The sequence below is a fragment of the Oryx dammah genome, unplaced genomic scaffold (assembly GCF_014754425.2).
Source record: "Oryx dammah isolate SB20612 unplaced genomic scaffold, SCBI_Odam_1.1 HiC_scaffold_28, whole genome shotgun sequence".
NCBI classification, from domain to species: Eukaryota; Metazoa; Chordata; class Mammalia; order Artiodactyla; family Bovidae; genus Oryx; species Oryx dammah.
In genome coordinates, this window is record NW_024070212.1 from 92448747 (window position 1) to 92464507 (window position 15761).

The 15761-nt window shown below is 42.3% G+C and overlaps 1 protein-coding gene across 13 annotated transcripts in view; it reads right to left on the reverse strand.

Moving 5' to 3' along the window:
- OSBPL9 (oxysterol binding protein like 9) overlaps window positions 1–15761 on the reverse strand; it is a 172980-nt gene that overhangs the window by 51476 nt on the left and 105743 nt on the right. Inside the window, exon 1 of one of the 13 annotated variants that reach the window (XM_040231158.1) lies at window positions 5152–5409. The exons of 7 other annotated variants lie outside the window; for them this stretch is intronic. Coding sequence is in view for 2 of the 6 variants with exons in the window: in XM_040231148.1 (XP_040087082.1) it covers window positions 4763–4789 (27 nt within the window). In the remaining 4 variants the exon portion in view is untranslated. Of the gene's footprint in view, window positions 1–4633; window positions 4966–5151; window positions 5410–15761 lie in introns of those variants that run through there. 5 more of the 13 variants (XM_040231152.1, XM_040231156.1, XM_040231148.1 and 2 more) reach the window with 5 other exon arrangements.

The window sequence follows — 15761 nt, forward strand, 5'->3', positions numbered from 1 at the left end:
GAAATCTGTAGTAGGAGATAAACATCTAACTACAAACAATGGCTCTGCAACACCTAACAGTTTCAAATCTGTAGTAGGAGATAAACATCTGTCTACAAATAACTGCTTCAAGCATGATAAATTATTATGAGAAAGGTACTAAGAAATTCAAAAGAGAAAGTTAAGGGGATCAGAAAAGTGTCACAGAAGGTAGCATTTTGATTTGGACCAAGATGAGGAGGGGGAAATTATTAACAGCAGTGAGCAAGGGTGGAAAACATTATAAATAGATGGGGGTGCTTGAACTTTTCTTTAGGAGAGAAATGAGGGCAGGGTTAAGTAAACTAGCAAGAGATGCTAGGAATCAGGAACAGCAGGAAGCCTTCACCACCCTCCAAGACTGAAGGAACAAGGAGGGAAACAATGTAACTCCAAGCAGGCTCAAGGGACACCAGCTGTAGGACACAGCCACTGCTACAAGTTCATCAAAGCAGAGAGAGGACAAGAGGAATAAATACCCCCAGAGGTTTTTTTTTTTCCTTCCATCTTCTGTCCTTCCATTGGCTAAACCCTAGGGGAAGCCAGAAGGTTAAAAGGACTCTAGGTAACACAGGCTGTGAAGGTCAGCCTCCTGGGGCAGAGAGAGAGGCAAAGAGAATGAATTTGCAGGAAAATGGAGAGTAACCAGAAAAGCCATCTTTCCAGACTTAGGAGCAAGTGAGGCTGAAAAAAGCACAAGGAGGTGAAATAACAAACAATATTCTCTTGGAGAAGTATGAACATATTTTTCGGATGCAGATGCTGAATAGAAAGGAAACCAAAATCAGTGTCTGAATCGGAAAAATTACTGGGACTTAGGAGATTGAGGTGAGCAACGAATGAATACAAGCATCAGAGCAGCACCCCAGTTCTCTCTAGAGCTAACAGAAAAGCAAAAACCATAGATTGTAGTCCTATTAGTCCAGTCTCTACCTGCGTAAACTTGGGCAAGTCATCTGGCTTCTCTGAAACTATTTTCTCCATTTTATAAATACACAGAGGCTGAATTAAAACTTTAAGACCCTTTCCAGTTCTAAGAGTCTGTGAAGCCAGTATCTCCAAGTAAATAACCATATTCATCAGGTGAGTGAACAGCTCACCGTATTGAAAAAACCGAGGGTCCATTTACTGGCTTTAAAAAAAAAGTTAACTTCATTTAAACAAAGACAATAAGAATTTAAAGGTTCTAACTGCAGTTGGGTCCTCTACTGTAGGATAAAAAAAATGTCAAAACACAAGCAAAAATTTAGTGTAACCTTGAAACTGAGTGAGGAAGACTAATGTAACCGGATTAAAAAACATGCTCTGGAATGCAGAGAATGCAAAGAAACAACCGAGTAAGCAGAATACCTTGGCTGAAATGGCACATTTCAGAAAAAAACAAAATTAGCTGCTCTGTCAATATAGCAAACAAGCAAAGTTCTTAAAGGTGTTTCTAGAAATAAATGAACTCCTATAGTATTAATAACTCCCCCACCCTCAAAAACACACACAGCAACCATTAACATTCCTTTGCAACACAAATATTCACTGAAGATCTGTTATGTGCCAGGTGCTATCAATGTCTTCAAAGGACTTCTTTAAGGACAATACAGATAAAATAGCAAATACAATTAATCATTACCTAATCTTCTGGAATGAGATCAGATTTCACCCTTTCCAAGCAGTCTCCCTGACTTCTCTAGCCAGCAACATGCTCTTCTTCCTATGATACTAACTACTACAGAACCAACAGAACCAACTTGTACAGGTACCACAATTAGTATTCTTTCAACTCTATTAGAGGCCACATAGTTTGGAAGGGTAGGCCTTTGCCTGGAAATCCACTCACCATCTGTAACATTGTTTCTAACGTTTTCTGCAGTCCTCTCTCTCAGGTGTGGCAGCAATTAGGGAGCTTGGTGACTTGGAATAATAGTTTTCTAACTCACATGGATAAACCAAGCTTCAGTACAATAAGTCAAAGGTTTGTACACTTAACAACATGATTAAGTCAAGTATTTTGATCATGTGCCAAGCACTAGACTAGGGACAAAGGCCCTACAGAAATAAAGAAGGTTAGAGTCTAATCCAAGAACCAGATATGTGCACAAAAATCTATAGCATAGATGTATGAACAAAGTGCTGTAGTAACACATGAAGGACTACAGCAATCCTAACTTGCTTTGCCTGAAGGAAGGAAGACATCAAAGAAAAAGTAACACAAAAACTATGTCAAAAGAAGTAGTGATATAGCACTGGATTGAATTCTAAGCAACTGTAATTTTAATCAAGAGGGAAAGGCAGTGATTGTGCAAAGAGCTATGAGAGGCTATGTCATGTTCCAAACAAGTAAGAGTTCATAATGCTACAGTAGATGCCCTGGGTAGGATGCCTGCAGCTGAGTCCACACGAAGAGTGATAATTATCACCAGGTTCTGAAGGGCCTTAAAGAACATTCTCAGCAGCTGGGCTTGGGCAAGGGGGAGGTAAAACAGACTTTTAAGCACAGCTGTGACTCAGCGGGATATAATTGTGGAAAAGAATATGGGTAGAGGGAGTCTAGTGACAGGGAGACTAGTTAAGTTTTGTGAAAGTTTAGGTGAGAGATGATGAGGGCCTGAATTAAAACACTGTTATGTGGGAGGGGAAAAAGAAAAAGGATAAACCCAAGAGCCATTTCTAAAGCAAATTAAACAGGATCTGGTAACTGGACATGGAAAATAAGGGAGATGGAAAATGGCTTTAAATGACTAATTGCCTTTGTGTGGTGGAACTTCAATTAACTAAAATATTTAGGGAGAAGTACTTGGCTTAAGCACATATTCAACCTAAGAATTATTCTTTCAAACATAATCTTTACTTAAACATCTACTGGAAAATCTTCCTAAATATAATCTCGTGGTGGCTTAGTCGCTAAGTCGTGTCCAACTCTTCCTATCCCATGGACTGTGGCCTGCCAGGCTCCTCTGTCCATGGATTCTCCAGGCAAGGATAGTGGAGTGGGTTGGCATTTCCTTCTCCAAGGGATATTCCTGACCCAGTAATCAAACCTGTGTCTCCTGAACTCTAGGCAGATTGTTTACCGACTGAGTGACAAGAGAAGCTTTAATACAAATATAATCTTAGGCCAAGTACATTACAGTATCCATAAAAAACTGTCTTTTTCTATAGAATCCCAATAAACATCAGTTCTCAGATACTGACAGAACTCAACATATCCCAGGGGACATCTCAGAATTTCCTTTTTAAAATAAAAGCCTGATATCCTGTTTCTCAAGCAAGAAACTGCAAACTATGCAACTGCCTGATTTTCCAATCAGCAGAATATGGTTGTATCACAATGCTCTTTACAGCCTGAACCAAACTTATCAACTGGGGATGGCTCAGTGGTTAGATTATTACCAATCTTTCTACACTAAAGGAAAAAAGACCACCACGTTAAGACTTTGGAAATATCAAAATGAATGTGACCAACAGTCATTGCAACCTAGTGTTTATGGAGGGGTACTTCAAGTAAAATGTCATTTTTGTAAAAATCAAACTCAGAACATTTTGAAAATAGATCCAGCTTCTCTGTTATCTTTCTAATTTCCCAGGTAAGCTCTCCAGACTGAAAGTCTGATTTTTGGTGGTTATCTTTCCTAGAATAGGAAAGGTAACATGGTATTTTAAGGTGCTGAGGTACATAAAAAGTGAAATTTAAAAAAAAATTAAAAGTAAATGAAAGATGTTAACATTATTTATTAAAGGGCTGTATCACAAACTCAGTTCAATAAGGAAATGTTCTGAGAGATGATTCACGGTGGATGAGAATTCCCAACTTAAAGTTCACTACAAGAATTCTTAAAACTGCCACTACTATTCTAAGATCTCTCCCACCTTAACTCAATACTAGGAGAAATAATTCCTTGATTTGTTTTTGATTTCCTGAATACAGCTAAAAGTACACAGTTTAATAAACAAAGCCAAATGTTACTTCAAATCGGCAAACATTTTCTTAATCAATACATCTCTTACTTTCATAGCAAAAACACTTAAATATAGTAGGAATGATGTAATAAATGCATGAATCATACATGCTTCCTAGTCCATTGCTTACAGTCAACTTTCCATAACCAAGCTTACTGAGAACCTAAACTTTTCCCTCCAGTTTTTACGTGAACCCCATAAAACTATTCCAAAGTTTTCACTATTTTTCCACAAACTACCCCAAAAACATAAAACCACCTCCCCTTCCCAACACACACATACTCACAAATAACAGCACCCATAATTATTACACACAAAAATATTGGCCAAGGCAAGAACACAGCCAAAAATAAAACATCAGAAAATGTTTGGCCAGCAACAGGAAATTCTATTATTGGGCAACTGGTCAAAATTAAACTTTCACACTAAGAGAAAGTCTAACTCTTGTGTTCAGTATCTTGAGATAGCTTCCGAAAGACTATAGAGTTTCACGAAAATGAATCGAAAAGGGAGAAGCGATTCTCTCCAGACTGGTTTGGTTGGAGGCGAATGACCTCTCCGGGTTTCAGAAGGCCCCTAGTCTCAGCCTCCAACCATCTCGGCCGAGGAAGTGAGGAGAGTCTCACGGAAGAGAGGGCCCGGACGGCCACATCGTCCTACTCACCCCAGGGGGCGACGGGATGGAGGCAGGGAGAGAATCACACTCGCGCCCACGGCCTGGGCAAGCAGCAGGGTCCCTGGGAACTCAGGGGTGGGAGCCGGCCCCTCTCCCAGACCCTCCGGGTCTACTCACTCCGCAAGTGGCCACCAAGAAAGCCATTCGCCAAGGCCCCCGCCCTCTGTGCCTCCAGGGGAGGGAGCCGAGGGCTGCTTCCGAGCACCCCTCTTCGCCCCGCTCCGCCGTATCACCGATGCGGTGCGGTTGGTCTCGTCAGGTTCTGCCTTTCCCGCGGGACAGCCCCTCACTCGCTACCCCTGCCCCGCCCCGACCGAAGGACCGCACCGATTGGCTAACTCTGACGACTCCTGGCAAAGAGACCCCTGGCGATTGGCCATGGGTCACCTGCGGTAAAGGAGGTGAGCGGCCGACGATTGGCGGTTAGGCCAATTTTGGGGTGGAGAGGCGGGAGGGGCCGGCCGTAGCGGCCGTGCATCTGGACCGCCCGGCTCCCCAGCCCTCACCTCGAGGCTCTGGCCGGCTGCCGCGCGCGGACCTATTCCTCGGGACTCGCGGCTGCCCCACCACGCCAATTGCTGCCCCCAGGAAAGGGAGCTCGAGGCTCGAGGGAGCTCAGCTAGGCTGCGGGGCTTCGGCCCCGAAGGTTCCCGTAGGGTGGCGACTGGGAAAAACCCGGTCACAGACGCAAACACATAAACCCACTCGCGTCTAGCTCGACATCCACTATTTTGGCAGCTGTGGAGCCAGATTTCATCTGGATGACTGCTTTTTCTTACTTCCGGAAAGTTGTTTGTGTCGCGAGGCGGAGGGCGTGAGGGGAGGAGGAAGATACTCTATCAGTAAACAAAACCACTGGTGCCTGTTTTATTAATCCAGGGAAACATGGGCTTGCTGTTGTGCCACAGCTCCATGAGGAATGTAGCGGCTTGTGAAAATACTTTGGGAATCCAAATGACATAACTTCTTGGGCTTAGGGGACCTGAACAAAAACTCACCCAAACTGCAGGAAATCACAGACACGAATAAATCACTGAGTTACTGATCTGGAAGGCAACTGCCTTCTGCTCTTACTATTTTTTCATTATGGTTATTTCAGTTCCGGTGCTCAGTCCTGTCCGATTCTGCGACTCCATGGAGTGCAGCACGCCAGGATTCCCTGCCCATCACCAACTCCTGGAGCTTACTCGAACTCATGTCCATCCAGTCAGTGATGCCATCCAACCATCTCATCCTCTGTCGTCCCCTTCTCCTCTGGCCTTCAGTCTTTCCCAGCGAATCAGTTCTTCCCATCAGTTGGCCAAAGTATTGGAGCTTCAGCATCAGTCCTTCCAATGACTGTTGAGGACTGATTTCCTTTAAGATTGACTGGTTTGATCTCCCTGCAGTCCAAGGGACTCTCAAGAATCTTCTCAAACACCACAGTTCAAAAGCATCCATTCTTCGGTGGTCAGCTTTCTTTATATTCCAACTCTCACATCCATACATGACTACTGCAAAAACCATAGCTTTGACTAGACCGACCTTTGTCGGCAAAGTAATGTCTCTGCTTTTTAATATGCTGTCTAGGTTGGTCATAGCTTTTCTTTCTTCAAAGGAGTAAGGGTCTTAATTTCATGGCTGCAGTCACCATCTGAAGTGATTCTGGAGCCCCCAAAATAAAGTCTGTCACTGTTTCCATTGTTTCCCCATCTATTTGCCATGAAGTGATGGGACAAGATGCCATGATCTTTGTTTTCTGGATGTTGTTTTAAGACAACTTTTTTACTCTCCTCTTTCATTTTCATCATATGGCTCTTTAGTACTTCGCTTTCTGACATAAGGGTGGTGTCATCTGCATATCTGAAGTTATTGATATTTATCCCAGCAATCTTTTTTTTTATTGAAGGATAATTGCTTTGCAGAATTTTGTTGTTTTCTCTCAAACTTCAATATGAATCAGCCATAGGTGTACATATATCCCCTCCCACTGACACTCCCTCCCATCTCCCTCCCCATCCTACCCCTACCCCTACCCCTCTAGCTTGATACAGAGCCTCTGCTCTGAGGGTCCTGAGCCATACAGCAAATTCCCATTGGCAATATATTTTACATATGGTAATGGAAGAAGCACAAGCTGGAATCAAGATTGCTGGGAGAAATATCAATAACCTCAGATATGCAGATGACACCACCCTTATGGCAGAAAGTGAAGAGGACCTAAAGAGCCTCTTGATTAAAGAGGAGAGTGAAAAAGCTGGCTTAAAGCTCAACATTCAGAAAACCAAGATCATGGCATCTGGTCCCTTCATGGGAAATAGATAGGGAAACAGTGGAAACAGTGTCAGACTTTATTTTGGGGGGCTCCAAAGTCACTGCAGATGGTGACTGCAGCCATGAAATTAAAAGACGCTTACTCCTTGGAGGAAAAGCTATGATCAACCTAGACAGCATAGTAAAAAGCTGAGACATTACTTTGCCAACAAAGGTCCGTCTAGTCAAGGCTATGGTTTTTCCAGTCGTCATGTATGGATGTGAGAGTTGGACTGTGAAGAAAGCTGAGTGCCGAAGAATTGATGTTTTTGAGCTGTGGTGTTGGAGAAGACTCTTGAGAGTCCCTTGGACTGCAAGGAGATCCCACCAGTCCATTCTAAAGGAGATCAGCCCTGGGATTTCTTTGGAAGGAATGATGCTAAAGCTGAAACTCCAGTACTTTGGCCACCTCATGTGAAGAGTTGAATCACTGGAAAAGACTTCGATGCTGGGAGGGATTGGGGGCAGGAGGAAAAGGGAATGACAGAGGATGAGATGGCTGGATGGCATCACTGACTCGAGGGACGTGAGTCTGAGTGAACTCTGGGAGATGGTGATGGACAGGGAGGCCTGGCGTGCTACGATTCATGGGGTTGCAAAGAGTCGGACACGACTGAGCGACTGAATAAACTGAATGTAAGTTTCCATGTTACTCTTTCCATAGGTCTCAGGATCTCTTCCCCTCTCCACATGCCCATAACTCTATTGTCTATGTCTGTTTTTCCACAGTTGCCTTGTAAATAAATTCTTCAGTACCATTTTTCTAGATTCCGTACATATGTATTAGAATATGATATTTATCTCTTTCTGACTCACTTCACTCTGTATAATAGGTTCTAAGCTGATCCACTTCATTAGAACCGACTCAAATGTGTTCCTTTTTATGGCTGAGCAACATTCAGAAAACTAAGATCATGGCATCTGGTCCCACCACTTCATGGGAAATAGATGAGGAGGCAGTGGAAACAGTGTCAGACTTTATTTTGGGGGGCTCCAAAATCACTGCAGATGGTGACTGCAGCCATGAAATTAAAAGACGCTTACTCCTTGGAAGGTGTTATGACCAACCTAGATAGCATATTAAAAAGCAGAGACATTACTTTTCCAACAAAGGTCCATCTAGTCAAGGCTATGGTTTTTCCTGTGGTTATATATGGATGTGAGAATTGGACTGTGAAGAAAGCTGAGTGCCAAAGAATTGATGCTTTTGAACTGTGGTGTTGGAGAAGACTCTTGAGAGTCCCTTGGACTGCAAGGAGATCCCACCAGTCCATTCTAAAGGAGATCAGTCCTGGGTGTTCACTGGAACGGCTGATGCTGAAGCTGAAACTCCAATACTTTGGACAAGACTGAGCGACTTCACTTTCACTACACCTCTTTGGGATTGGAATGACAACTGACCTTTTCCAGTCCTGTGGCCACTGCTGAGTTTTCCAAATTTGCTGGCATATTGAGTGCAGCATTTCACAGCATCATCTTTTAGGATTTGAAATAGCTCAGTTGGAATTCCATCACCTCCACTAAGCTTCGTTCCTAGTGACGCTTCCTAAGGTCCACCTGACGCGCATTCCAGAATGTCTGGCTCTAGGTGAGTAATCACACCATCATGGTTATTTGGGTCATGAAGATCTTTTTGGTACAGTTCTGTGTATTCTTGCTACCTCTTCTTAATATCTTCTGCTTCTGTTAGGTCCAGACCATTTCTGTCTTTTATTGAGCCCATCTTTGCATGAAATGTGCCCCTGGTATCTCTAACTTTCTTGAAGAGATCTCTAGTCTTTCCCATTCTATTGTTTTCCTCTATTTCTTTGCATTGATTGCTGAGGAAGGCTTTCTTATCTCTCCTTGCTATTCTTTGCAACTCTGCATTCAAATGGGTGTATCTTTCCTTTTCTCCTTTCCTTTCGCTTCTCTTCTTTTCTCAGCTATTTGTAAGGCCTCCTCAGATGGCCTATTTGCCTTTTTGCATTTCTTTTTCTCGGGGATGGTCTTGGTCACTGCCGCCTGTACAATGTCACGCACCTCCGTCCATAGTTCTTCAGGCACTCTGTCTATCAGATCTAATCCCTTGAATCTGTTTGTCACTTCCATTCTATCAGTTTCAGTTCAGTCGTGCAGTCGTGTCCGACTCTTTGCGACCCCATGAATCGCAGCACGCCAGGCCTCCCTGTCCATCACCAACTCCCGGAGTTCACACAGACTCACGTCCATCGAGTCAGTGACGCCATCCAGCCATCTTATCCCCTGTCTCCTCTTCTCCTCCTGCCCCCAATCCCTCCAAGCATCAGAGTCTTTTCCAATGAGTCAACTCTTCGCATGAGGTGGCCAAAGTATTGGAGTTTCAGCTTTAGCATCATTCCTTCCAAAGAAACCCCAAAACTGATCTCCTTCAGAATGGGCTGGTGGGATCTCCTTGCAGTCCAAGGGACTCTCAAGAGTCTTCTCCAACACCACAGTTCAAAAGCATCAATTCTTTGGCACTCAGCTTTCTTCACAGTCCAACTCTCACATCCATACATGACCACTGGAAAAACCATAGCCTTGAATAGACAGACCTTTGTTGGCAAAGTAACGTCTCTGCTTTTTAATATGCTGTCTAGGTTGGTCATAACTTTCCTTCCAAGGAGTAACCATCTTTTAGTTTCTTGGCTGCAGTCACCATCTGCAGTGATTTTGGAGCCCAAAAAAATAAACACTGTTTCCACTGTCTCTCCATCTATTTCCCATGAAGTGGTGGGACCAGATGCCATGATCTTCATTTTCTAAATGATGAGCTTTAAGCCAACTTTTCACTCTCCTCTTTCACTTTCATCAGGAAGCTTTTTAGTTCCTCTTCACTTTCTGCCATAAGGGTGGTGTCATCTGCATATCTGAGGTTATTGATATTTTTTGTGGCAATCTTGAGTCCAGCTTGTGCTTCTTCCAGCCCACCGTTTCTCATGATGTACTCTGCATAGAAGTTAAATAAGCAGGGTGACAATATACAGCCTTGATGTACTCCTTTTCCTATTTGGAACCAGTCTGTTGTTCCATGTCCAGTTCTAACTGTTGCTTCCTGACCTGCATATAGGTTTCTCAATCATAAGGAATTTGATTTAGGTCATATCTGAATGGTCTAGTGGTTTACCCTATTTTCTTTAAGTCTCAATTTTACAATAAGGTGTTCATGATTTGAGCCACAGTCAGCTCCCAGTCTTGTTTTGCTGACTGTATAGAGGTTCTCCAATTTTGGCTGCAAAGAATATAATCAATATGATTTTGGTGTTGACCATCTGGTGATGTCCACGTGTAGAGTCTTCTCTTGTGTTATTGAAAGAGGGGGTTTGCTATGACCAGTGCATTCTCTTGGCAAAACTCTTGTTAGCCTTTGCTCTGGTTCACTTTGTACTCCAAGGCCAAATTTGCTGTTACTCCAGGTATCTCTTGACTTCCTACTTTTGCATTCCAGTCTCCCTATAAGGGAAAGGACATCTTTTTTGGGTGTTAGTTCTAGAAAGTCTTGTAGGTTTTCACAGAACTGTTTAACTTCAGCTTCTTCAGCATTACTGGTTGGGATTAGACTTGGATTACTGTGATATTAAGTGGTTTGCTTTGGAAACAGCATTCTGTTGTTTTTGAGATTGCACTCAAGTACTTCATTTCAGACTCTTTCATTGACTATGAGGGCCACTCCATTTCCTCTAAGGGATTCTTGTCCACAATAGTACACATAATGGTCATCTGAGTTAAATTCACCCATTCCAGTCCATTTTAGTTCACTGATTACTAAAATGTCTATGTTCACTCTTGCCATCCCCTGTGTGACTACTTCCAATTTACCTTGATTCATGGACCTCACATTCCAGGTTCCTATGCAGTACTGTTCTTCACAATGCAGGACTTTACTTCCATCAAGAGTCATATCAACAAATGGGTGTTGTTTTTGCTCTGGCTCCGTCTCTTCATTCCTTCTGGAGTTATCCCTCCACTATTCTCTAGTAGCATATTGGGCACCTACCAACCTGGGGAGTTCATCTTTCAGTATCCTATCTTTTTGCCTTTCATACTATTCATGGGGTTCTCATGGTTCGTGGTTATTTATATACCTGTAATTTTATTAAACTCCTAAGCATAGTTAGGAGTTTTATGAAACTCCTAAGCACACAGGCATGTGTGCTCAGTTATGTCCAACTCTTTGCGACTCCATGGACTGTAGCCCACCAGGCTCCTCTGTCCATGGAATTTTCCTAGCAAGACTACTGGAATGGGTTGCCATTTCCTCCTCCAGGGGATCCTCCAGACCCATGTCTCTGGCGTCTCCTGTGTTGGCAAGTAGATTCTTTACCACTAGTGCCACTAAGCAGCTAATTAATTTTTATATCTCTACTGGTAGCCCTTAAGACTAGCACCTTGTACATTGCATAAAAGCCTTAATAGATACCTGATCCACTGTAAAGATCCCATTGGTTTTATGTACATTTTTTTTTCAAAATGTCCAATACCAAATACATTCTCTTCTTCCTGCATCCCCTCCCTCAAAAGCCTGATCCTCTTCCAGTCCTACCTATATCAGTAAGTAAAAATCACTACTATCCAGACAGTAAATTAAATCTGGCAGTCCTTGACACTTTACCCATTCCACATTCAATCCATCACCACATTCTGCCATTTTTACCTCCTGAATACAATCTCAATTCTATCTACCTAACTCCATCACCACCACTCAATTATGGATCCCAGCCTCTTGCACCGATCTCCTTAGTAAAGTATTCCTGCTTTTTTAAAGCTCCTCCAATTCTTTCTTAACACTGCAGGCCACAGTACTTGTTTTCCAAAACCAGTTGTTATTGCCTCCTCACCTGACCTTGCCCTACCCAGTTCAGTTCAGTTGCTCAGTCATGTCCAACTCTTTGTAACCCCATGAACTGCAGCATGCCAGGCTTCTCTGTCCATCACCAACTCCCGGAGTCTACCCAAACCCATGTCCATTGAGTCAGTGATGCCATCCAACCATCTCATCCTCTGTCGTCCCCTTCTCTTCCTGCTCTCAATCTTTCCCAGCATCAGAGTCTTTTCAAATGAGTCAGCTCTTTGCATGAGGTGGCCTAAGTATTGGAGTTTCAGCTTCAACACCAGTCCTTGCAATGAACACCCAGGACTGATCTCCTTTAGGATGGACTGGTTGGATCTCCTTGCAGTCCAACAGACTCTCAAGAGTCTTCTCCAAAGCTACAGTTTAAAAGCATCCATTCTTTAGTGCTCAGCTTTCTTTATAGTCCAACTCTCATGTCCATACATGACTACTGGAAAAACCATAGCTTTGACTAGATGGACCTTTGTCGGCAAAGTAATGTCTCTGCTTTTTAATATGCTGTCTAGGTTGATCATAGATTTTCTTCCAAGGAGTAAGCATCCTTTAATTTCATGGCTGCAATCACTATCTGCACTGATTTTGGAGCCCAAAAAAATAAAGTCAGCCACTGTTCCCCATCTATTTGCCATGAAGTGAGGGGACCGGATGCCATGATCTTTGTTTTCTGAATGTTGAGCTTTAAGCCAAATTTTTCACTCTCCTCTTTCGCTTTCATCAAGAGGCTCTTTAGTTCTTCTTCACTTTCTGCCATAAGGATGGTGTCATCTCCATATCTGAAGTTATTGATATTTCTCCCAGCAACCTTGATTCCAGCTTGTGCTTCCTCCAGCCCAGCGTTCCCAACGTGACCCCATTAAAGAACTTCAACTGCTTACCCTTGTGCTTAGGATACAACTGAGTATTCATCAATAGTGTGCCAGGTTTAGCCCTACCTGTCCATAACTCCATCTTACACCTTCTACTCCCTCATTTTCTGCACTCCACACAATGGCCTTTTTCAAGTTCTTTCAATTTGCCGTGGATCTTCTAACCTCAGAGACTTGGCAAGTGGGCCCTGTGGTTATTTCTGCCTTTTACACTGTCCCCATGAAACTAATCCCCGTACTTCACTTTATTTACTTCTACTCATCATTTCCTTCCTGCCTATGTGAATTCTATTTTATGTTCTCACAGCCCATGCAACACTCCTTTGTAAAACTTATTACAGCTATATTTTACATGTATGTGAGTTATTTTTTAAACAAACATACTGTTATAATTTATATATTATTAAATGTATCCTTTTTAGATGTACAGAGTTCAATGTATTTTGATAAACATATGCATAAATGCAGCCACCACCACAATTAAGACATAGAACATTTCCATTATCCCAAAATTTCCCTTGTGCCCCTCAAGCAGTCAATCTTGCCAACCATGGCTCTGTTTTCTATTTGCATAATTCTTTATCTAATGTTTATGTTCATCACTAGACTGTAAGAGGTAAAGAGGTAAGGATCTATCTGATTTTGTTCATCATAGCCTCAGTATTTAGCCAAATGCCTGGCACATATTGGGTGCTCAATAATGAAGTTCCTCTGCTAACAGTCTGGAAAGAAACATCAATTCTATGATAAGCATCAATAAAACTATAAGCAGTGATGAATAAAAATACATTAATTTTGCCAGATGGACAAGGTTAAGGTCAGTGTCTAACAACTTTCACTAATATCCTTTACATTTTTTTCCTTTCATATCTGCTTTTCTAGCAGTTAATTTTGTGCCAGAGAAGCTCAAAGGACTTTAATTCAACACCGGCTGATCAAACAGTTCTCCAGGTCAAGGTGGAAAAAAAGCCTGTATCTCTAAATCTGTTTATAAATTACACTATTTGACCTTATAAGAGATAAACTATTAATTTATGTAATTCTTGCTTACCAGTTCTTTCATGTGCTTTTCATGTGTTCTTATTATCTCCCCAACAAGAGAGAAAGAGCCATAGGGTCATTAAAGACTTTGCATTTAATAGTATATACCAAAGTATCAGATTGTATCTGTGTCTTCCAAATCTTCTATCACCACCACCATCATTATCATCATCAGGGGTCAAGAGCTTCAAAATCTAAGGCACTATCATTATTGACAGTGTAGTATAAAAATTAAATCCTAGTATAAATTTAGTGGACCCAATTATAAATTGGGTTTTCTATTTTTGATAGACTTCAGTGTCTAAGACTGGTATAATGGCAATGCTGTTGTTCAGTTACTAAGTCATGTCTGATGCTTCATCACCCCACGAACTGTAACATGCCAGGCTACCCTGTCCCTCACCATCTCCTGGAGTTTGCCCAAGTTCATATCCATTGAATCAGTGATGCTATCTAGCCATCTCATCCTCTGTCACTCTCTTTTCCTTCTGCCTTCAATCTTTCCCAGCATCAGGGTCTTTTCCAATGAGTCAGCTGTTAGCATCAGGAGGCCAAAGTACTGGAGCTTCAGCTTTAGCATCAGTCTTTCCAAAGAGTATTCAGGGTTGATTTCTTTTAAGTTTCACAGCTTGATCTCTTTGCTGTCCAAGGGACTCTCAAGAGTCTTCTCCAGCACCACAGTTTGAAAGCATTAATTCCTCGGCATTCTGCCTTCTTTATTTGTCCAGTTCTCACATCCATACATGACAACTGGAAAGACCATAGCTTTGACTATATGGACTTTTATCAGAAAGGTGATGTCTTTGCTTTTTAGCACACTGCCTAGGTTTGTCATAGCTTTCCTGCCAAGAAGCAATCATCCTCTAATTTCATGGCTGCAGTCGCCATCCACAGAGATTTTAGAGACCAAGAAAATGAAATCTGTCACTGCTGCCACCTTTTCCCCTTCTATTTGCAAAGTGATGGGACTGGGTGCCATGATCTTAGTTTTTCTATATTGAGTTTTAAGCCAGCTTTTTCACTTTCCTCCTTCACCCTCATCAAGAGGTTCTCTAGTTCTTTTTCACTTTCTGCTATTAGAGTGGTATAATCCACATTATCTGAGGCTGTTGATATCCGCAACCTTGATTCCAGTTTACAACTAATCAAGTCTGGCATTTCACGTGATGTATTCTGCATATAAGTTAAATAAACCAGGTGACAATAAACAGCCTTGTCATACTCCTTTCTCAATCCTGAAGCAGTCAGTTGTTCCATACAGGATTCTAACTGTTGCTTCTTGACCCACATACAGGTTTCATAGGAGACAGATAAGATGGTCTGGTATTCCATCTCTTTAAGAGTTTTCCACAGCTTGTTATGATCCACACTGTCAAAGGCTTTAGCGTAGTCAACGAAACAGATTTAGGTGTTTTTCTAGAATTCCCTTGCTTTATCTATGATCCAGCGAAAGTTGGCAATTTGATCTCTGGTTCTTCTGCCTTTTGTAAACCCAGGTTGAACATCTGGAAGTTCTCGGTTCACATAATGCTGGAGCCTAGCTTGGACGACTTTGATCATGATGGCAACAGAGAATAGGATTTACCACTGTCTTTTAATAATTTAGCTACAGTCCAGAGTCTACCTTTTCTCAGTTTCACATTAGAGATAACTGTGTTGCTGGTGCTGCTGCTAAGTCACTTCAGTCATGTCTGACTCTGTGTGACCCCATAGACAGCAGTCCACCAGGCTCCCCCATCCCTGGGATTCTCCAGACAAGAACACTGGAGTGGGTTGCCATTTCCTTCTCCAATGCAGAAAAGTGAAAGTGAAGTCGCTCAGTCGTGTCCGACTCTTAGCGACCCCGTGGACTGCAGCCTACTAGGCTCCTCTGTCCATGGGATTTTCCAGGCAAGAGTATTGGAGTGGGTTGCCACTGCCGCCGCCTTCTTCTACTGCCTTCTTCTCTAGTTATTTCATATTAGAGATAACTGTGTTACAAATACATAATTCTCATTTTCCTAATCCCAGTATAAAATTAGTGTGCACAAAAGCTGTAGCATTTAAAATGAAAAGTAATTAAATA